The 22,363-nt window shown below is 39.9% G+C and overlaps 2 protein-coding genes across 2 annotated transcripts in view; both read left to right on the forward strand.

Moving 5' to 3' along the window:
* The first annotated feature begins 238 nt into the window (after window positions 1-238).
* On the forward strand, window positions 239-4,742 carry LOC148189078 (uncharacterized). The gene has a single exon (XM_088079591.1). It carries the CDS (start codon window positions 2,578-2,580, stop codon window positions 3,922-3,924), a length of 1,347 nt encoding a protein of 448 aa, XP_087935717.1. The 5' UTR covers window positions 239-2,577; the 3' UTR covers window positions 3,925-4,742.
* An 817-nt stretch (window positions 4,743-5,559) lies between these two features.
* Window positions 5,560-22,363, forward strand: part of ankrd27 (ankyrin repeat domain 27 (VPS9 domain)) — a 43,915-nt gene continuing 27,111 nt past the window's right edge. The window contains exons 1-10 of the mRNA XM_088079592.1: window positions 5,560-5,764; window positions 10,890-11,012; window positions 14,581-14,691; window positions 15,600-15,908; window positions 15,992-16,051; window positions 16,789-16,842; window positions 18,135-18,200; window positions 18,524-18,600; window positions 19,851-19,972; window positions 21,270-21,348. Coding sequence (XP_087935718.1) covers window positions 10,911-11,012; window positions 14,581-14,691; window positions 15,600-15,908; window positions 15,992-16,051; window positions 16,789-16,842; window positions 18,135-18,200; window positions 18,524-18,600; window positions 19,851-19,972; window positions 21,270-21,348 — 980 coding nt within the window. The 5' untranslated portion in view covers window positions 5,560-5,764; window positions 10,890-10,910. The remainder of the gene's footprint in view (window positions 5,765-10,889; window positions 11,013-14,580; window positions 14,692-15,599; window positions 15,909-15,991; window positions 16,052-16,788; window positions 16,843-18,134; window positions 18,201-18,523; window positions 18,601-19,850; window positions 19,973-21,269; window positions 21,349-22,363) is intronic.

Raw genomic sequence — 22,363 nt, forward strand, 5'->3', positions numbered from 1 at the left:
GTAAAAAAAAATATCAGTTTAGTTATGATTTTTAAAAAAAATAAATTAAATTAAATTTCTTAGAATTTTTAAAACAGATTTTGTGACTAATAACACATTTGATAAAAAAAAAAAGTTGCCATTAAAATATTATATATAAATATTATTTTTAACTTTCATTGCATTTGTCAACCAACATCAGTCCTGTTATTAACTACCAAATATTTTTTCATTATCAGGATTTTAACCCTTTAAATACTAGTGTCATGGCTCCTGCATTCTCCTCCTCCCCACCGCCAGTGTTTTTCCACTCACCTCACTCTGACCTGCTCTACCTGCCAGCCACGCCCACTGCTGCAGCCCGCTCTCCCTCAGCTGCAGCTCATCTCCAGTCAGTCCGGTATTTAAGACACTCCCACACATTCACTCACTGCCAGATTGTTCCGACTCTCCAGCGTTTTCCTGCCAGATTTACCGTTGCTGACCAGCTCTCTGTGCCTGCCTCCCCGTGTACCTACCTGCCTTCTGTCCCCGACCACGTGCTTCGTTCCGGCGTTCCGGAAATCTGACGGCTTCACTGGCAAAGACCTCACCGCTCGACCACGACGATCCTCCTGCCTGCTCCTCGACGGTACCGTTGTTCTTTCGGACTGTTCTCCCGGCTACCGATCCAATGCCTGTCCCCGACCACGATTCAGCGTTATCCCTGACAACATTCCCACACGTGTTATCGGCTCGTCGAACTACGGGGTTTCCTGTTCACCAGCCACAGTAGGTTCACGCTTCGTGTCTTCGCTTCGTGGGATTCCCAGAGACATTGTTTGGGCTAACCGCCCGAAGAACGAACTGAAATCCTGTGAGCTGATCTTCGTTTGTGTTGGTTACAATAAAAGTCATTACCAACTAACTCAGAGTTTTGGCGTACTGCATCTGGGTTCTAACACAGCCCGTTTCAACTAGTTTGTTTACATAATGCCACTGTTTGTTTGTTTATTTGTTTTTTTATGAAAAGAAACAACAAAAAGGAACAGAGGGGTGGGTTTATATTAGTTCTGGGCATAGATTAATTTTTTTAATCTAGATTAATCTCACTGCAATCCTGTAGTTAATCTAGATTAAAATTATAGATTTGAATTTTGCCAAAGACATTCAAAATAATATCTATCTATCTAAATGATGAAAATGCTTGAGAAAGCTGTTCTACTATAATATTTGGTAAAGAAAAATAATGTTCCATAAGATTTACTTTGGTGTTTAACTTTTTTTTATTTTGTTAAACACAGACATTTAGGAACACAGGTTCTGTCTCCATGTGGAAAAAGCTTTTTCCTGCTAACTGGAATGAACAGCAGAGGGCGCAGCCTCTGATAACATGACCCTAACTGAACTGTGGGCCTACATTAGAGGTCATGAAGAAGACCATTAACGGTCAGCAGCTTTGTGACACGGCTTGAGCCAATCACTCCGGTCACTCAGGCAGACCAGCTTCCGCCTTGTTCGCGCCCCCCTCCGCGTAATTCGACCAGGTATACATCCGCGCTTAAACAACAAAGTGAAATTGGTGCCTTGCTCACTGTATAGACCCATCTTAGTGAATAGTTTATCGCGCGATAATTTCCTTATCGCGCGATAAGAATCCTGCGTTAACGCAGCACGTTAACGCCGTTAACGGCCCAGCACTAGTTTATATATTTTGATGTTTTTTTTATGTTTTTAACTTGTGAAGCACTTTGTGCTATATTAAATGTATGAAAAGTGTTCTATAAATAAAGTTTGATTTGATTGATTGGATTTGATGTGGTTCTTCATCACACCCTGACCTCCCAGCATGCACTGGGGCAGTTTGAGTGTAAAGCGGTTGGGATGAGGGTCAGCACCTCCAAATCTGAGACCGTGATTCTCTGCCAGAGAATGGAGGATCGTCCCCTCTGGGTGAGAGTGAGTTGCTGCCATGAGCGAAGCAGTTCAAGTATCTCGGGTCTTGTTCTCGGTGAGGGTAGAACGGAGCGTGGGATGGACAGGCGGTTTGGCGCGGCGTCTGCAGTGATGCAGGCTCTCCGCCAGACTGTTGGGTGAAGACAGAGCTGAGCCGAAAGGCAAAGCTCTGAATTTACCAGTCCATCTATGTCCCAGCCATCGCCTATGGTGATGGGACGCCTCGGGGTCTCCCAGGAGGTGCTGGACAGTGTTGCTGGGAAGGCGGACGTCTAAAATACTTTGCTTAGCTTGCTGCCACCAAAACCTGGCCCTGGATAAGCGGGCGACTTTGAATAGATGGATATCTACGTATGCTCCTCTCTCTCTCCAACACAGATGTAGATACAAACACACATTTGTCTCTGTCAGCTCTCACTTGTGGTTTCTCAACATTTCTCGATAATCTGCTTGAAGACACGATAGCCACTGTGGTTTCAGACACGCCAAAAGAACACAGATTACTTGATAGAGAGCCAAATGCGTCAAAGTTGCCAATGATGAAGAGATAAAGAAGTGACGATTATCTAATCGCAGTGAGAAGCTGATCATGAGGGTTGATAAGCGTATAAGTTGAGATGTGTCAGTGTTTGTGGGACTCTCAGACGGAGACCTCGGAGCAGAATGGCTGCAGTCACAGAGCTCTGCTTCCTGCTGTTTGCTCTCATCAACAACATTCACGCACAACAACTCATCAGCATCAAGCGGGAACGGGACTCTTACAGCTTCAGGCTCCCCGAGGAGGCCGACTCCTGCCTGATCTCCAGGTTTGTCGGTGAGGAGAAGCTGGTCCTGCTGAACACCTCTGACCTCTGGTCCCACAACTCCACGGCACCTGAAGACCCGAAACGACGACTCTCGGTCGTCAGCACGCACAACATCTCTTCTTACGAGATCCACGACCTGACCCACTCAGACTCCGGCCCGTACCGAGAGGAGTGTTGGACCGACGGCAGAGTCACACACGACAAGACCACCACCGTCATCGTCTGCAGTCATGTGGATGGAGAAAGATATTATTCAGCGACACCTGGAGGAGCACGGGATCTGACATGTGAGGGAGCGACTGACCATCAGGACGTCCTGTGGCTCAGACGTGAGTTTGGATACGAACAGGAAATATGGAGCAGAGTTTTTGGGGACAATGAGACATCAGTGATGAACGATGATGGAGGAAGATACCAAGTGGAGAAAAACACATCAGATCTTCGAGTTTTTAACTTCACAACAAAAGCCAAGACAGAGTTCAGCTGTCTGAAGATGGACCAGCAGCAGTGTGTCAGCAGTTACTCTGTATGGTTATTCCTGGACACAGAGACAATCTACGGCTCAGAGGGACAGACGGCTGTGCTGCCGTGCACTCTCACTGATTTCAGTGATGATCAGCCGCCACAGTGGGACATCGACAACACCTACAAGGGACAACCAAACCAGACTGTGTCCTCAGTGGACCAGAACTTCTCTCTGGTGTTTTCATCACTGATGTTAAATCACTCAGGTTTGTACGACTGTCAAACTGCTGTCTGTCTGAAAAGGTATCGGCTGGTGGTGTGTCCTAAATTTGGTCCTCCTGCTGTCGAGCTCTTCTCAGAGGGAGAAAACGTCACTCTCACATGCAAAGATCAGGAAAAGGGTCAGTGGTCTGTTTGGTTCTTCAAGTCAAACCGAACAGAAGGCAGAGTTGTAAATCTAGGGTTTGGTCAGAGTCTGAGCAGAGTGAGTGAGTCTGATGATGACGGGAGTTTGTTTGTCTCTAATGTCTCTCTGAAGGACGCAGGAGAGTATTGGTGTGCAGTTATCGACAGAGGTCAGTGTCTCTTATCCAGTAAAACGGTGTTAAAGTACAGAGATCCGTTTGGGGTTCACTCCACCTTCTACAAAGTGAGATGGGCGGTGCTCAGCGCTCTGCTGCTGACGCTCTGTGTTGTTGTGGTCGCTGTGAACCGGAGGACCAGGACCACTTATCACTGAATTTACCCAAAACACCATTTTTTGGAAACTGACAATCAATAACTCAGTAAAAATGATGTTAAAAGATGCTGAAAGAGAAGGAGTGCATGAAAATCCGTTTCTGAGCGTAATAATTGATCATTAATTCTGTTGGAAGCAACATAAACAAAGTCAAAACAACTGAGATCTGATTATTAATTTGTATGAAATGTTTCAGATTTTCTTTCTGTTGTTAATTCTGCTTCTGTGTTCGTACCTTTAGTCGTTTCTCTGGTTTAGTAGAAAATGAGTTGGTCGTGAGAATCTCTTGAGTAAAAAGAGGAGCTACAATCAGCTGAAGCTTCAGCCTGAAACCTTTTCAGCTCAGACTTTTGATTTTCCTGTGAATTTAATGCCTCAGTGCTTTTTATTCTTTATTATGTGCATTCATCTGAGGAAACTGTTACCAAGGAGACGGACGGAGAGAAAAATGAGAATACTGAGAGAAAAAGTGTCTGGGGTCAGGAGTTGACCTTTGACCCGACAGGATGCAGACGTGTGTGTATATATTGTATATATGTACTTTTTGATATTTCACTCATGTATTTGAACTTTGCTCTCAGCTCAGCTTTGCTTTTGGATCATGTGACTGAGTTTGATCTTGTTTTATTGAACTGATGTTTGATTTGAAATCAGATGATGATGTGATTTTTTTATTACATGTGAAGGAGTTTGAGTTGTCTTTTATGCATTTATCATTGTTACGGTGTCTTCAGTGTTATTGACTGTTATTATACTCTGGACGTTATCAATCAATAATCAATTGTCTCCATAATAAAGCTGAAACAGAAACAGTCAAACTCTGTCTCCAGTTTTTACTGTTTGGGTTGTGATTTGTGATTTTAATAATAATGAGCAACATGTCTGTTGGTTTGTAAAAAGGTCTTCGGCTCTAAATCGCCATGTTCGAACATATCAGAACGACGTTCAACTAGATCCAGAAAACTTTCACTTTACAAAACCTGAACATGCAGTGTTGACACCATCCAGTCACTGTTTCGTGGGTTGAGTACAGCCTCACATACATCCTAACAGACCCTAACGTCCCCCCGTTAATCACGCCACGACCAACAGCTGACACTCAGCCAGTTCAACGTCACAGGACGTGCATGACATCGGGGAGATTAACCCAGGTTATAACCAAATAACCTCTTAGCCAATCAGAGACTGCTCCCAGACTTTTTACATCCAGGTGAGGGGAGGTCACTTCCTCTTTTCTCATCCTGTCTGGCTGCTTTTAAAGAAATTATTGTTGGATTTTCAAATTTTGGACAGTCCTTGAACGCATCATGTGGGACAAATACTTCATGAGTCTCTCAGGGAGGCTAAAAAACCCCCAAACAGCTCCCCCCTCCTCTGATGAGTTAAGAACAGTCCCTGAGGCCTACCTTTTTAAAAACTAAACTATAGGAATATATTTCATGTACAGGTGGGAGGAGACAGAAAGTATTGCAATATAAAAAAAATTATAATTATTCTATTTTTTTGTTTCTGAAAAATGGCTGCATTCCCCTGCCTTAAACTAAAACAAAAAACAAGTCCCTCCACTGAAAAAAATAACTTGACATTTCCTCCTTCATTTTCCTCCTCCTCCTCCTGTTCGTGAGTAACGAACAGTCCCTAACTGACCGCGTTTGTTGTTGCTGCTCCGCTGTGAAGCGGCTCTTTTTGGCAGCTCGTTTTACGTGTTTCCTGCCTGAAATCTGGCAACCCGGAGCGAAACTGAAGCTCCTGCGGAGAGTAAACAGCTCCTGACAGGCTGCCGCCGGTGTGTCACTGCCATGCCCACACCTGGATGACCCGAGGCTCTCACTGACAGCAGGTAAAACACTCACCTGGCGAATCATCGAGCCGTTAGCCGTTAGCTTGGATTATCACTTAGCCTCGGCTGTTTATAACGCTCTTGGTTTTAGCTAGCAGGCTAATTGTAAAACTTCCGCTCCCCGGCTCTGAGTCACGCTTTTAAACCCAAATATCTCAATATCCATAAGTACAACCAAACGACTAAAGTTGGTTAGCGTTTATTTTAGCACTAATATTCCCAAATCATCCCTATCACCTGTGATATGCGCCCTGGAAACCGCTGTTTTAAGGCTATAGCTAATCCCAATCAGGCAAACCAAACTCCATTCAAAAAACGGCAAATTTAACGACGAGTTCCCTTTTAAAGTTGCGAAACGTTCCTCGAAGAAAACGGTTAAATATTTTACTAAAAGTCCTTTAAACCCGATCAACTCTGACACACATGTCGATAAAAATAAACAATTAACAGAATTGGGTCGTCTGCAGTACGGTTTATTACACGGTGTATGGCGTGACAGAGCAGCGTATTAAAGCAAAAACATTTGAGATTTAATCAAATAAAAATTAATTTACAAGGATTATTCATATGCCGAATATACCAAAAGAGCCCAACGAGTCCTCAAAATTCCATATTAATATTTTTGTTTGTTGTCTTCACTCAGTATGCAAAGAAACATTTAAATGCCTGACTTTTAAATGGAGTGTGGTTTGGCATTTCTACACTGACGACGCCAGCAGCCTTGGACCAAACTACACAAATCTCAGACAAAATAGAATTAGACTTGTGTTATAGGTTTGCATTATAATACCTAAAAACATACATACACATATTTTTGTGGCATTCAGAGATGTTGCATATTGTTTTCCAATAACTGTTTTATTTTGAAAATGTGCGCGGAAATGTCATTAGTGGTTGTGTTTAACTTCACAACATCCTTTTTTGTCTATTTTTTTTAGTATTCAGTTTTACTCAGAAGATACTACTACTAATAATTATAATAACATTATTTATATAATATCTGTCATACAGGACGTGTAGCTTAACCCAGTAAAACCTGAAAAAATGTTTATCTTTCAAAAACAGGCGGTGGCAATAAAATCAATGGCCAACTTAGCAAGCCATGGCCCAAAAAATAGCAAGAAATTAGTAAAAATTTGCAACTTGTATACATGTGTATGCTTGGTCAAAGTGCTCTTTATAAAAGGTGTGCAGAATCCAGACAAAGTATAAAAGGAAGACATTAATAAGGACATTTAAAAAAAAAAAAAAAAAACTTTATTAAACCTTAAAGACCTGGACTGACATCAACTCTCCTGCATATAAACCTCTGAAACCTGAGTAAACTGGTTTGAAACATGGGGGAAAAGGCAAAAAGCAACTTAGCAATAAATGTCCCGCAAATGAGACAATATTAGTAAAAGATGCCAAGAAAATTACTTTAAATGAGCTGTGAAGACGATTATTAGAAATTATAGATTTTCATTCATCACAAATAATAATAAAAATCATTAGATTAGATTACATTACATTAGAGTATTGATTTATGGTAGGGAAAATGTCCAGAAATTTTTATACAGAGATGCAGGGACACTCGACCTGCTTTGCAAAATGACAGTACGCCAGTCACAGCCCCATACATGTAAAGTTAAGGATGTCTCTAGGATTGTAGCACATTTTTAAGATTTAAGGACATTTCTTAGATTTCGTTAAGTTTCTACGATTTTGAGACTTTAGTACGTTTTTAGGAATTTTAAGACATTTTTAGGATTTTAGGACATTTCTGTGATTTTAGGACATTTCTGTGATTTTAGGACATCAGTGTCTCAGCTGTGTCCTCTGTCGGGGGTGTGGGGGATCCTCCTCTGGCTCTTTTTTTGATCAACAAGCTCTATTTTGATGCTGTTTTATGTCTCTGACACCTTATGGAGACTAAAAGGACAAAAAAACTATTCACAGAGTCAATCAGTTTATTTTTATTGTGAATTAAAAAATGGTTGTGGGGCCACCAGGCACCTTATCAGGGGGTCAGATTTAAGTTGAGTATCACTGCTGCTCTGATGTGTCGTCTGCATTTAGGTGATTGTGATGATGTAAAAATCAAAGTATTGACGGGCTGCGGTCAGGAAACATTGTTGGGATGTTTGACCTTTAATCTGCTTCCTGCCGGCTGTTTGCTGTGCTGGAGTCGCCCTCCTGCTCGCCCCCACTGGGAGCTGAGACGTCAGCTGGTGTGTAGTGTCACGCTGCGTTGGGCCGGAGGGGACGGACATTCCTCTGCTCGCTGCTGCCGGCTGGGAGCTTGCGAGGTCACGAGGACTCATTCCTCGGTCTGGTCCCAGCTGGGCGGCCTGACGCGGGGCCGCTCGGTGGGGAGTCTCTGTCCGCTCTGCTGGACTGGTTCCCAGTCAGTGTGCGCTGGAGCTGAGGGAGGATGAAGCTGCTCTCGGAGCAGAGGGGTGAGGTGAGTTATCGGCTGTCGGATGGAGAGGTTTTAACCCGAGGAGGGTTGTTGTGGTTCAGGATTTCTGCTGAACGTGTGAGTGAAGAGTGACGGAAGAGATGGATTTTTTAAAGATTATTTTTGGCTTTTTGCCTTTTTTCAGATAGGACAGCTCAAGGGAGGAGAGAGGGGAGAGAGAAAGGGGATGACATGCAGCAAAGGGCCAAGGCCGGAATCAAACCTGTGGCCGCTGCGGCGAGGACTTAGCCTCTGTACGTGGGGCGACCGCTCTACCAACTGAGCTACTGGCCGCCCCAGAGATATTAAACCTTTTGGATCCTGAGCAAACTGGTTTGATGTCTTTAGAAAACTTGAAAAATGAAAAACGTGGCAATGAGCAACTTGGCAAAAAATGAAATGTCAAGGAAAAAGTAGATTTAGAAAATAAGATTTCAGAAAAGTTGGGAAAAGTGTCCATGAAATTCTCATCATGATATAATAAGTATCACAATTATATATTTAATTGTATAATATTTTTAAGCACGTTTTCAAGTCATTTCTTATTTATTTTGTTTTTCCTTTTTAAAAAAGCTGGGAACATGTTTAGAAAACAATCATATAATCATAATACAATAATTATCATAATTATATATTTAAAATTGTGTTACAGAAGTCTAATATTTTTAAGCATTTTTCCAAATTATTTCCTATTTGTTTTTGTTTTTCCTTAAAAAAAAAAGATGGAGAAATGACCAGAAAAAATAGTCATTTTTTGTTATTTTATATGTGTATATATACATTTTAAAGTGTTTTTCTTGTAACTTTTTACTTATTTTTTTGCTAATTTTTGGGCCATTTCTTTTTCTCATTGCCTTCTTTTCACGTTAAAAACAATAAAAAAATAGGCCAATATGCTGAGGCTTTAAAGCTGACACATCGCACACTTCCTGTCTCAGTTAGAGATCACACTATGATTCGCACCCTGAATCATTTTCACCTCCTCTCCTGAATGAGGAGCTGGAAGATTTCAAACTTGAGTGGTGAGGAGAGCGCTTCCTCTCACACAACCTGCCAAGTGACGCAGCTCCGAAAAACATCTGAACTGCAAATTTATTGGCAGAAAACGCTGGAAAATAACCTCGTTATGATTCTGGAGAAGAGTCTGAAAGGGGCTTTATGTCTGCAAGTCTCAGCTGATGATTCAAACAAAGTGCTTAATGTTATTATAAAGAACATTATTCAGCATGAATTTGGGCTCTGTCTTTGGGAGCAAATTTGGGGACATGAAGCCATCACAAGATCTGCTGTTCAGTTTTGTTTTCCTCAAACATGAATCGGCTGTAATGTGACAAATATCAAGTATTTCCACATGATTCTGATCAGAAACTCTGAGTTTTCTGTCACAGTTTATCTGTTAATATCTGTTCATGGTCAGAGAGGTTGATGGTGCTGCACCGGGCGTCATGGCGATCGTCCGTCCGTCGGTTGGTCCGCCACACTCAAACATCTCGAAATTTGGTGGATTTGTTTGGTGGCTCCCAGAGGATGAATCTGATGCTTTCACCGAGGCTGATATTTTTGGTTTTGAGAGAAACGTCTCAACAGTTATTGGATGACGTTTGTAACAAATACTCATGTTCCCCTCAGGGAGAATTTTAATAACTCTGGTGGTTAAATTTTGGTTTTATTGCCATGATCAGCTCAGACGTTCAGCTCGTCTGGCTCTGAAATAAAACCCGCCAAACGAAGGTAGATTTTCTGTTTGCTAAATCTCAGAAGGTTTTCTGTAACTCTGGAGGGTAAATGTTTTTTTCCCCAAAAAGTCACGTCATAAAAATCTTGTTTAGGGGCCACTTTTGCAAAATGACAGAAGGCCAAGGGCCCGTCACAGCAGCCCTATACATCATTCTAGGATTTTAGAAAATTTCTAGGATTTTAGGTTGTTTAAGGATTTTAGGACATTTCTAGAATTTAAGAACATTTCTAGGTTTTTTTGGGAGGTTTCTGGGATTTTGGAGTATCCCTAGGATTTTAGGTCATTAAATTTTTTTTTATGACATTTCTAGAATTCAAGGCCATTTATGGGTTTTAAGGACATTTTAAGGATTTTAGGTCTTTTCAAGGATTTTAGGACATTTATAGTATTTTAGGACATTTCCAGGATCTTAGGTCTTTTCAAGGATTTTAGGACATTTATAGTATTTTAGGACATTTCCAGGATTTTAGGACATTTATCAGATTTTAGGAGACCCACAGAGACACTTGAGTATGTGATGGCCATTCCCATGCTCAGTTATGTCCCAGAAAATTAAGAACATTTATAGGATTTTAGGATGTTTATAGAAATTTAGAACATTTCTGGGATTTTGGGACGTTTCCTGGATTTTAGGCTGTTTGTCGGATTTTGGTCCTTTTCTAGGACTATAGGACATTTCCGGGGCATCAGAAGTTTAGGGCATTTCTAGGATTTTAGGTCTTTTCAAAGATTTTAGGGCATTTTCTAAGACATTTCTAGGATGTTTGTCAGATGTTTGGACATTTATAGAATTTTAGGTAGTTTCAAAGATTTTAGGACATTTCTAAATTTTTAGGACATTTCTTAGATTTTAGGAGACCTACAGAGACACATTTTATTTTTTTTAAGGGAGATCAGGTGATCTTATGAATGTTTGTTTAATGATTTCCATCCACTGTCGCCTGCAGGACCCAGACCTCCAGCTCCTTATGGCTGTATATGATGAGAACATCCTGAAGAATCCTTTCTACGTGGCGTTAGAGAAGCAGAGACCGGACCTCTGCGGCCGAGTGGCAGAGCTCCACGGCATCGTGAGGCACACCTGTTACCTCCTCTGTAGTCTCTGAATCCAGCCTGTGTGTGTGTGTGTGTGTGTGTGTGTGTGTGCGTGTGTGTGTGTGTGTGTGCGTGCGTGCGTGCGTGCGTGCGTGCGTGCGTGCGTGCGTGTGTTACAACGAGTACTGTCCCGAATACCGTTCTCAAAGGAAGGAGGTGGTGGCGGCCTTTATTTATTTAGTGCCTCCGACTGCTTGACAGCAGTTGTGACACTAAACAGGGCTAGTTTGTAAAGTTAACCCTTTGAAACCTGGAGAAACATCTTGCATTCAGACGCCTTACACAAGTACTGAAACCTTTAAACCCTCAGCAGCTTTGTGCAAAATTTGTCAAAAAAAAATGGGAAGAAAGGAAACGAGCATCTTTGTGCAAAATTTTCCATAAAAATTAAGTAAAAGAAATTTAAAAAAAAAAGGTAATAAAAGAAAAGTATATAAAGTATATACATATATAGGTGTATGTATGTATGTGTATATATTTTTTTATTTAATTTTTTTAATTTATTTTTTTCTGTAAACTTTATAACATCATTATAATAATTATATATCTTTTTAAAAGATTATTTTCCATAGTTAATTGTATAATTTTCCAATAAGTTTTCTCTCTCTATCTCCCTTTTTTAGCTGAGGTCGTTTTCTTGTCACCTTTTAAAAAGTGTTTTGTAATTTTGGGGAACATTTCGTGCGAAGTTGCTTTCCCCCTGTGTTTAAATGCTTGTAAAAGACATCCGAAAGCAGCACAAAAGAACTTGACGATTCCAGGTTTCAAAGGGTTAAACCAGTGAAATCACTGAAGTTCACACAGTCAGATCGGACTCATCGCCGGTGCTGAAATGAGTCGCCTCAGTCTCCTGAGGCGACTCATTTTCGGAGTAAAGTGATGTGTTCAGCTGTCGGGCCACTTCCTGTCTTGAGATCAGGTCGTCACTTCATCAAATGGGTTTTCTCTTCATGGTTTCAGCTGCTTCCTCCTCTCTCCGCTCTCACTTTCCTCTCAGGGCACTTCTCTTTTCATATTAAATCGGTGAAGCCGACAGAAGCAGAGTAACATTAAGTTCAGTTTGTCAGGAGTTCACAGTGGGAATGACAAACGAGTTTTCTCAATCAGACAAAACTTTAAAAGCCAAGCCAGCGAGAAAACGCGCCGGCTGTGAAAATCAGCAAAGATCAAATGACCTGAAAGACTGTGTAATCGCTCTCTAAAACACGTTTTAGCTTGTCAGGAGGCCTGAAGCCTCTGCAGTCGGGGATCAGATGTCTGAGTGTCGGCCAGCAGCAGCTCTGATTCATCAGGACTGCTGGAAACTCAGCTGATCTGAACACTTTCAAATCTACGATTCACAGCCCACTGCGGACCTGAAAATCCCTTACACAAGACACAACTTACACACATTACACATCGCACAGAACTTCCTGCTTTCACAAACTTTTTCTGGCTTGTGAATAAAGTTTCAGATCCTTAAATCCTCATGTGACTCACCAAATTACACGTCAGTGGTTAGATGGTGGAGGGAGTGTAAAGAAATTCTGATAAATTACAAACCTGTAATGTACTGCAGTACAAAATCCTAGAAATGTGCTAAAACAGAGGTCCTAGCTAAGATCCTAATGTCCTAAAATCCTAGAAATGTCCTAAAATCCTAGGAATATCCTAAAATACAGGAAATGTCCTAAAATCCTGCCAAGGTACTAAAATCTGAGAAATGCCCTAAAATCTAAGGAATATCCTAAAATCCCCAAAACAGCTTAAAATTCTAAAAATGTCCTAAATCCCTAGAAATGTCCTGAAATCGTGGGTAGTCCTAAAATCCTAAAAAGGCCATATAATCCTAGAAATGCCTTAAAATAATAGAAACATCCTCCGGTCCTAGAAATGTCCTAAATCTCCAGAAACATTGTCAAACTCTATAAATTCCCTAAAATCATAGAAACGTCTTATAGTCCTTGAAACAAGCTAAAGTCCTAGTAACATCCTGAAATCCTCAAAATGTCTGTAAATCCTCAAAAAGCCTTAAATCCTAGAAATGTCCTAAAATTCTAGAAATGTTCCAAAATCCTTGAAAATGTCTCAAATTCTTAGGAGTCCCAAAATCCTAGAAACATGCTGAAATCCTAGAAATGTAAAATACCCAGAAAGGTCTTAAATCCTACCAGTGCCTTAAAACCCTAAAAAGGATCTATAGTCCTAGAAATGCGCTAAAATCCAAGAAACAAACTAAAATCAGAGAAATGTCCTAAAATCTTCAAAATGCCCCAGAATCCTAGAAAAGTCCTAAAGTCCTAGAAATGTCCTCAAACTTATGGACACAGTTGAGCACGGGAATGGTCGTCATACACGTCCATCATGATGTTTTTAAAAGTGTGAATCACCAGAACAGTGTTTATTACGCACGGCTGAGCTGCATCTAAAATCAACCTTCAAGTTCTCATCTAAAGATCCCCCGCCCCCCAAAAAACGGCAAAATGTGTCTCAGAGCGAAAATACATGCTGCCAGCAGCATCAGACTGTTTCCTCCTCTGATATTCTTGTCCTTCCTCATCTGGACAAAATCAGAACTTCCTGCCGACTTCCTGAAGACTTGATTTAGTTTGGATCGGTGCGATTTAATGTGTGCCGAGTAAGGCTGTCAGTCAATACAAATATTCAATCGCGATCAATCGTACATTAATTGAACTGATTTTAAAATTTTTCCGATCACTCTTAAAGCTACATAATAGGAATGTTAACCCCGTATGAGCCAGGCTGCAGCCACAGATCCAAAGTCGGGGCTTAAAATCTAAATGTGACCGTGTTTTCGTCGTCGGGGCCCCTCGGCTTTGGATCGATCCGCCCGGGGAGATAAAGCTCGCAGAATCAGTGACTTCTTTTAAATAATTTCTTAAAACCCATTTTTACAGACTTACTTTTACGTGATGTGTTTGTCTTTTAAGTTATCTTTTAATTTATTTTTTTATTTGTTTATTTTTTATGTTATCTTTTAATTTTTTTATTGTCTAATTGATCTTTTTACTTATCTTTTTTCCCCATATTTCTCTAACAAGTCTCTGCCTCGAATCTCTGCCTTCACTCTTGTCTGGCTTTTGTATGGCATTATCGAGAAAAATCAATTGTTTTATTAACTCTGTGGTGTACAGCCTCGGCTTTGCTTTGTTTGTCAAAGCACTTTGTAAACTGTGTTTTTAAAGGTGCTATATAAATAAAATAATAATAATAATTATTATTGTTATTATTATTATATTGCAACACTCCAAAACAATAACAATAATATTAATACCTTTCTTTATAGAGCATCTTTAAAAACAGAGTTTAGTGCTTTGACAGGTAGAGTAAAGCGAGGGGGGTTTTGAGCCAAACAAAGGCCAGACAAAAGAGAGTAAATGCTGTTCGAAGAATATGAGCAGAGAACACAGAAAAATTAGTACTGAATTAAACACGATGCATTATCTCTTTATTAACACGTTAACCTTCACAGCCCGAGTGCCGAGCGGTTAACAACCTGGATGGAAAAGTCAAACGTACGTGTCCCGTGTCCGTGTCCTGCAGGTTCTGGTGCCTTGTTGTGGAAGTTTGACCGTCAGCAGCTTCTCAGACTCGCAGTTCGACAGCTATGTCCTGCAGCCGGCGGAGGACGGATACCAGACTGTGGACGGAAAGGTTTGTCCGTCTTCACTTCATGATCAGCAGCTCCGTCAGATGTCCAAAACACTCCAAGCAAATACGCTCTCTGTTCTTTGTGCTTGTTGCACAAATCAGTTTTTTAAACACCAGTTTTCTTGTGCTGCTTACGGATGTTTTTTCCAAGCTTTTTGACCCTTTGAAATTGGTTTGATTTCTTTTGAAAACACGGGGTTAAAAATGCAGCGACCAACTTTGAAGGACATGTCCCACAAATTGCAGGAAATTATTAAAAGGGGACAAGAAAATGACCTGGAAAACATTTTTTTTTAAATGAAAGAAAACAATATTCCAATGATTTTGATTGTATTCTTAAAACGACTGTATTTTTTTTGTTTTTATTTATTTATGTATATTTCATTATTTTGAGGTCATTTCTTGTAACTTTCAATTTCTTGCAAATGGGGCCAAGTTTAAAGTTTAAAAGGGTCAAAATGTATATTTTGACATTATGTTACAGAAAATATATAATAAAATGTACAAAATATATATAAAAATACTTTTTTTGGGGGGGGCATTTTTGTTTTTCAGTTTAGGTTGTTTTGTTTTTTTATTTTTAATTTGTAATTTTTAAGTAACTTTTTCATTCATTTCTTGCGAGTTTTGAGAAATCAAACAAAACAGTTTTCTCAAGTTTCAAAGGGTTAAATGATGTAATATTCATGAGACCTTCCTGATGACGTGAGCTCAAAAGTTTCTTTCTCGTTCTGTACCAGTCCGGACTCGCTGCCAAAAACTTTCAGTGGACTCATGTTCTTGAAGAAATCAAGCCAATTTTCCCAGGCTTTAAAGGGTTAAAACACAGAAATAGTTGATTTCAGATGACACTAATCCTGCTTTGGGTTCTGCACCTTTGTAATCAAACCTGGTTTTGCTGCTGGTTTCAGGAGGTCAGGATCCAGGACAGGCAGGTCCTGCTGGGGTCCGGCTTCCCGGCTCCGTCGTCCGTCCCGATCCTGTTCGAGGAAACCTTCTACAACGATCAGGAGCAGAGCTACAGCATCCTGTGCATCTCCAGGCCCGTGGAGGTGGACCCCAGCCCGGCCGAGTCCGGACCGCCGCCCCCCTACTGCCTGAAGAGCCTGGAGGACGTCCGGGAGTTCCTGGGCCGCCACGCCCAGAAACTGGACAAATTCATCCAGGGATTCTGTCAGGCCTTCAGAGAGCAGGAGAGGAAGGGACTGCGGCACCACATAGTAAGACGGACGAGAAGAAGGATTCGGTGATCGACTTCCAGAAGACGAAAGGTTTCAGGTTAACGTGTCCTCTCTCCTTTCAGGACTCGGTGAACGGTCTTTACACTAAATGTCTTCAGTGTCTGCTGAGAGACTCTCGCCTGGTGAGTAGAGCCTGACCTGTTTAGTGGCGCTGCACTTACAGCTCGATTCGGTCTTTGCTTTATAAATGAGCTCTATTTTGATGCTGTTTTATGCACTCTGACACCTTATACGAAGTACGAAGACAGGTCCCAGTGTTCATCACGTCATGTTGAATTAGAAGATGTTTGGGGGGCCACCAGGGGCCTTATCAGGGTCCAGATTTGGCCCGTGGGCCAAGTTGAGTATTGCTGGTCTAGGTCTTGTTTAATCTGTATGCTGCTGTGTGAACAGGATACATCAATAGTTAAAATGTACAAACCTGTTCTCTTTCTTCATTTGTTATCACGAATAAACGGCAGTTATAAACCATCAAAAGCTGCAGTTTGATGTCACAGCTCGTTCTGCCAGTTTTGGGATTGTAAAAAACTTTATTGCTGATTTTTGATGACCATTTGAGGAAAACGTATTTGCTCATTTTGGGACAAACACTGTCAGTGTGATCTTCAGGTCCTCCGGAGGACACGCCTCCATGAGCCGTGTCCTCCGAATGACCTGCCCCTGAGCCGTGTCACAGGCATGTAGCTGAGGGACACCACAGGACACGAGGACATCTCGTCTGAGGAGTCTGATAAGATCGTCCGTGTCCCTCCCTGGTCTCAGTTTTCTGCCTGATCACAGTAACAGGAGGAGCTGAATCACGTCCTGCAGTGACTAAAGCGTTCACTGCGCTCACCCGTGTGTCCGTGTTTCCCTGCAGAAACTTCTGGCGAAGCAGGAGCTTCAGATGACTCTTCTCAAACAGGCCGTCGAGGTAACGTCTCAGAGTCTCCACACATCAACTCCACTGTCTCTATCGATCAGCCAATCCATCAAACTTTATTTGTGTAGCATTTTTCATGCAAAAATAATGCAGCACGAAGTGCTTTACATACAAACAGATAAAAAATAAAATAGAATACATGACCCCACCCCACACCACGACCCCCATCTCCCCAATCCACGCTCGAGGTCAGAAAATGTGTCCCAAAGAGGGACTCTTTGTTTCTAGTGAGGAAACACTGACGATAAGGTTAAATAAATAAAATAAGATAAAAAAAATATATATATATAACTCAATAAAATATGCTGAATTAACTGCTGTCACTGCTTGTCATACCGTGTACATTTGCTTATCTATAGTATTGAAAATACTAATACAAAATTTAAATAAATAAAAGGACGGAAAATGCAAGATGCAGGATGCAAAATTAATACAAACAGACTAAAAAACAACAACAGAAACAATAAAATCAATAAAACCACAAAGAAAAGGAAAATAAATACATTAAACAAATAAATCAAAAGTTAAATATTGCTTCAAGTTTCAAGTTTTTCTTTCTGTGTCATTTTACTTGAAAATATTAATAGTAATATTTATGTAATATAATGATATTCACCATATGGCCAACAGGCCAAATCTGGCCCCTGTTGAGGTGCCTGATGGCCCCCAACCGTCTTTTATTCACATTAAAAATAAAGTGATTCACGCTGGGAAATGTATTTATACATTTAGTGTACATAAGGTGCCAGAGTGCATAAAACAGCACTCCCAGACAAAGCGCCGGGCTGAGCCGCTGACGTCCTAAAATCCTACAAATGAACTAAAATCTGGTAATGTCCAAAAGTCTTTGAAATGTCCTGAATCCTGGTAACATCCTAAAATCTCAGAAACGTCCTAAAATCTTAAAAATGTCCTAAAATTCCAGAAAAGTCCCAAATATAAGATATATCCAAAAAATCAGAGAAATGTGTTAAAAGTCCTCGAAAAATTCTCAAATTCTAGAAACGCACTAAAATCTGCGGAACATCCTAAAATCTCAGAAACGTCCTAAGAACTTTAGAAATGTCCTAAAAATCCTAAAAACGTCCTAAAACTCTATGACTTTTAAAGCAACCTGCCATGACACCAAAATAAATTCCTTCTTCCTTCAACTTTCTTTGCTCATAAAAATGATGCTGGTGTTGGACTTTGCTTTCTCACAGCTGTAAACTAAAATGTTCTCTGTGTGTGTGTGTGTGTGTGTGTGTGTGTGTGTGTGTGTGTGCATTTCGTTGTTATTGCAGATGTATGTTCATCATGGTATCCATGATTTAATTTTTAACTTTGTGGGAACACTTGAAGCCAGCCAGGTATGTTTGAATTCTCGCTGCTCCATCACAAACATGTTCATATATTGTAATGGATAAATAAATAAATTTGCTTTATTTTCTTATGATGATGCAAATCTTTGATGTTTAATATTTTGATATTTGATGTATGTGGGCAGATGGTTCAGATAAATGACAGCGTGAAGAGAAACGCCTCCTCCTCTGCTGAAGCAGCAGCCTTTAAATAATCTGTGCTTCACTGAGAAAAGGACATTTCTGTGGACGTAGAAGTCCTCCGAGTGTGTTTGTGTTGATGCGATGTGTCACAGAGCTGCGCTCACGTCTGCTCTGCTGCTCGTCTACAGGACGCCGCCTTCAACAAAACCACCAGGAGTCTGCAGGAGCTGCAGCAGAAGGAGCTGGGAGTCAAAGCTGACTTCAGGTCAGTTCAGCGCGGTCGGTGTGTTGAGTGTTTCTGTTGCAGACTGGACTGATGTCAGCCTCTACGAGACTGAGAGAGTCTCACACTAGATATGTTATTATGTGTTATAATGTCTATGTTGCTTTTTAACTTGGTACATTATTTTATTTTATTTTTTTTACCTTAAAATTAGTTTTATAAAAGCAGGAAGGATTGTTAGAATATTATCTGAAAAGATTAGAGAAAAATGACAAGAAAGCCATATTCATTAAAATAATAAATTTATATTTTTTGATATTATTTTACAGGAAAACATTTTATAAAATATGCAAAATATATACTTTTTATTAAATTAGTAAAAGGTGAAAAGAAAATTACCTTCCAATTGGAGGATTGTTACAATTTTTCAAAAAAAAAAAAAGAAAAAAACAGAAAATGACGTGAAAACTATATTCTCAATAATAATTTTATATTTTAACATTATATTTCAGGAAAAATAAAATATACAATAGATATACATTTTTAAGAGATTTTTTTTTTTAATTTGTAGGAGCTGACAAGAAAATTACCTTAAAATTAGTTTTATGAAATTGGGAAGGATTGTTAGAATATTATCTTCCAAAATTAGAGAAAAATGACTAGAAAGCTTCATTCATAATATTAACGATTTTATATTTTTGGCATAATGTTACAAAAAATCTAATAAAATATACAAAATAAATACATTTTTTGGGGGCGTCATTTTGGTGAAATTAGTAAATGTGACACAAAAATTACCTTAAAATTTGTCTTGAAAAAGAGGGGGATTGTTAGAAAATCATCTAAAAAAATAAATAAATAAATTGGGAAAATGACCAGAAATCTATATTCATAATTCTGATAATGTTTTAATGTTAATGTTTTGACATCATGTTACAGAAAAAAGATGGATTTTCAGGTTATTTTCTTGTAACGTTTTTACTCGTTTTTTTTGCCATGTCTTGTTAAGTTGCTCTTTGCCTTCTCCCTTTGCAAAGCATTAAACCAATTTGCCCAGATTTTAAAGGGTTAATGAGCATCTTGGTATGCCACACCTGTTAGGTGGATGAATTATTTTGAACTTTAATGAATTTGCAACCAAAATTTGAGAGAAATGTATCTGTGGAGTGCATTAAAAAAGTCTCAGGTCTTAAATTTAAAACTTGTGAAAAATTGGGATCAAAATCAGAAGTGTGGTGTTATTTTTGTCGAGCGTTTTTGATCTGTCACCTGCTGTTGTCGTGTCTCTGCAGTATAAACTTGTCTCGGGCAAAGAGAGAGCTGAGTCAGCTCAACCAGCAGACGTCCCCCCGCCTCAAACTGCTCTGCCTGCGCCGAGTCGCCCTGACCGCCACGCAGACCCCCAGAGGCACCGGTATGAATATTTATCTCTTTATTGAATCTCCAGCGCTTCACATCTTTGATCTCCAGGGTTCCCGCTGTCATTGAAAATCATGGAAAAGTCATGGAATCTCACAATCACATTTTCCAGTTATAGAACGAGTAAAAATCATTGAAAGTTTTTGAAAAATCATGGAAATGTGTGTGATTAAACTACATTAATGTAACTTCATTTCTGTGGCTCTAATATATGTCGAGGCGTGAAAACATTTTTATTTTTATGTCATGTTTTAGTTTGTTTATCATGAAAGTTTCAGATTCCTCTCAAATCATGTAAACTTTCCTTCATTTGAATCAACTTTAGAAGTTTATCAGGTAATAATAATATGAACCGTTTTGAAATTAACCAGATCTTTGAATTTAGGTGCTTTTAATCTGATGAAGAGCGGGTTTGCTGATTCTCTGCAAGTGTTTTTTATGGTTTTTTTTTTTTTGTTTTTTATTAATATTCGCCATACAGAACTTCATCGAATCAAACAAGAATGAAGATCAGATCAGTGTGAATAAACAAACACACATCACAGACCAAAGAAACACATCAATACAGAAAACAGGCACAAGGACAATAAGAGAATAAAATGCAAAAAAAAAAGAAAATTTAAAGTCAATAGAACAAAATAAACACCAGGGATAAAAAATAATGATGCTCATAATAATAGTTAAAAATAATAATAAGTAAAACTTTAAAGCTCTCAACACCAGGTATAAAAACAAATAAATAAATGATGATAATAATAATAATTAAAACTTTAAAGCTCTAAACACCAGGGATAAAAAATAAATGAATAAATGATAATAATAAAGATAATAATAATAATAATAATAATAATAATAAATTTAAACTTTAAAGCTCTAAACACCAGGGATAAAAATAATATTAATAATAATATAAATAAACAAAGATGAAAACTTTTAAGGCTCAAATATTGCTCCAAATAAAAAGCCAGTTTAAAGGTGAGTGTTTGGGCAGGCACAGTGAACTCTGGGTGATCTCCTCTCGCCGTCCGTGATCAGATCAGCACACGGGACAATACCTGCTCTGTCGCCGCTGATGAGTTTGCACAGTTTGCTTTAGTTTAATTGGCCCACAGCAGCCCGCTGTCAGCCTGCAGAGCGGCGCCGTCCGCCTCTGATTAATGTTTGTCGAGCGCCCAATTTAGTCATTCAGTTTGGACAGAGGGAGAGTGTCCCGCTGCGTCAGGACGTCGTGTCTCTGTGTCTTTGTGTGTGTGTGTTTTCAGTGTTTGACCGAACTGTGTGTCTCCCTGCAGTCAGTATCGAGGCGGTGTGTGCGGACGACCTGCTCTCTGTCATCCTCTATCTGCTGGTGAAGACGGAAATCCCCAACTGGTGAGCGGAGGGGGGGGGTCAGTGTGACCTCTTCACCTTGTGGGTTGTGTTCGGCAAACAAATAACGCTGATTTTTGGGTAAAAAAACGTCCAGCTGTGTAATTCTGTCACCGTTCGTACGGAGGTGAACTGAAAGAGGAATCAGAGTGAAGACTGAGCAGAGTGTTAGTTTGAGCTAAACGCCAAAACAATCAGGTCTGCAGGTATTTAATTATAAACAATGACGCGTTAAAACGTTGACCTGATGATGCAGCAACATCAGTGATACTCAACCTATGGCCCGCAGTTCAGGTCTGGTCCCTGATAGAGTGTCGGATGGTCCCCCAAACATTTTATAATTCTCAATAAAAATAAAGTGATTGGCTTTTGTCCTTTTAGTCTCCATAAGGTGTCAGAGACATAAAACAGCGTCAAAATAGAGCTTGTTGATCAAAAAAAGAGCCAGAGGAGGATCCCCCACACCCCCGACAGAGGACACAGATAAGACACTGATGTCCTAAAATCACAGAAATGTCCTGAAAATCTACTGAAATCCGAGAAATGCCCTAAAATCAGAGAAACATCCTAAAATCATTAAAACGTCTTAAAGTTCTAAAAATGTCCTTAATTCCAAGATAATCCCTAAAATCATAGAAATGTGTCATAGTCCTAGAAATGTACTAAAAGCCCAGAAATGTCCTAAAACCTAGAAATGTCGTAAAGTCCTAGAAGTGTCCTCAAAATCCTAAAAATATACTAAATTTGACAAATGTCCTAAAATCCCATAAATGTCCTCATATCCTAGAATCTTCTTAATATCCTAGGAATGACTTAAAATCACAGAAGTATCCTTAAATCCTAGAAATGTCCTAAATCTGACAAATGTCCTAGAAATGTCTCCGAGTCCTACAAACACGTATGTAGCTGCTGCGACTGACCCCCGGCCTCCTGAGTGTTGCTGTATTTCTGAGATCCGATGGGGACATCCCTGATCTCAGCGTGTCCTCCTGTCAGTCAGTGTCCGTCTGTTTTACTA

This window comes from Plectropomus leopardus, chromosome 7, assembly GCF_026936395.1.
Source record: "Plectropomus leopardus strain MGB_pleo_1.0 chromosome 7, ASM2693639v1, whole genome shotgun sequence".
In the NCBI taxonomy this organism is placed as follows: Eukaryota; Metazoa; Chordata; class Actinopteri; order Perciformes; family Serranidae; genus Plectropomus; species Plectropomus leopardus.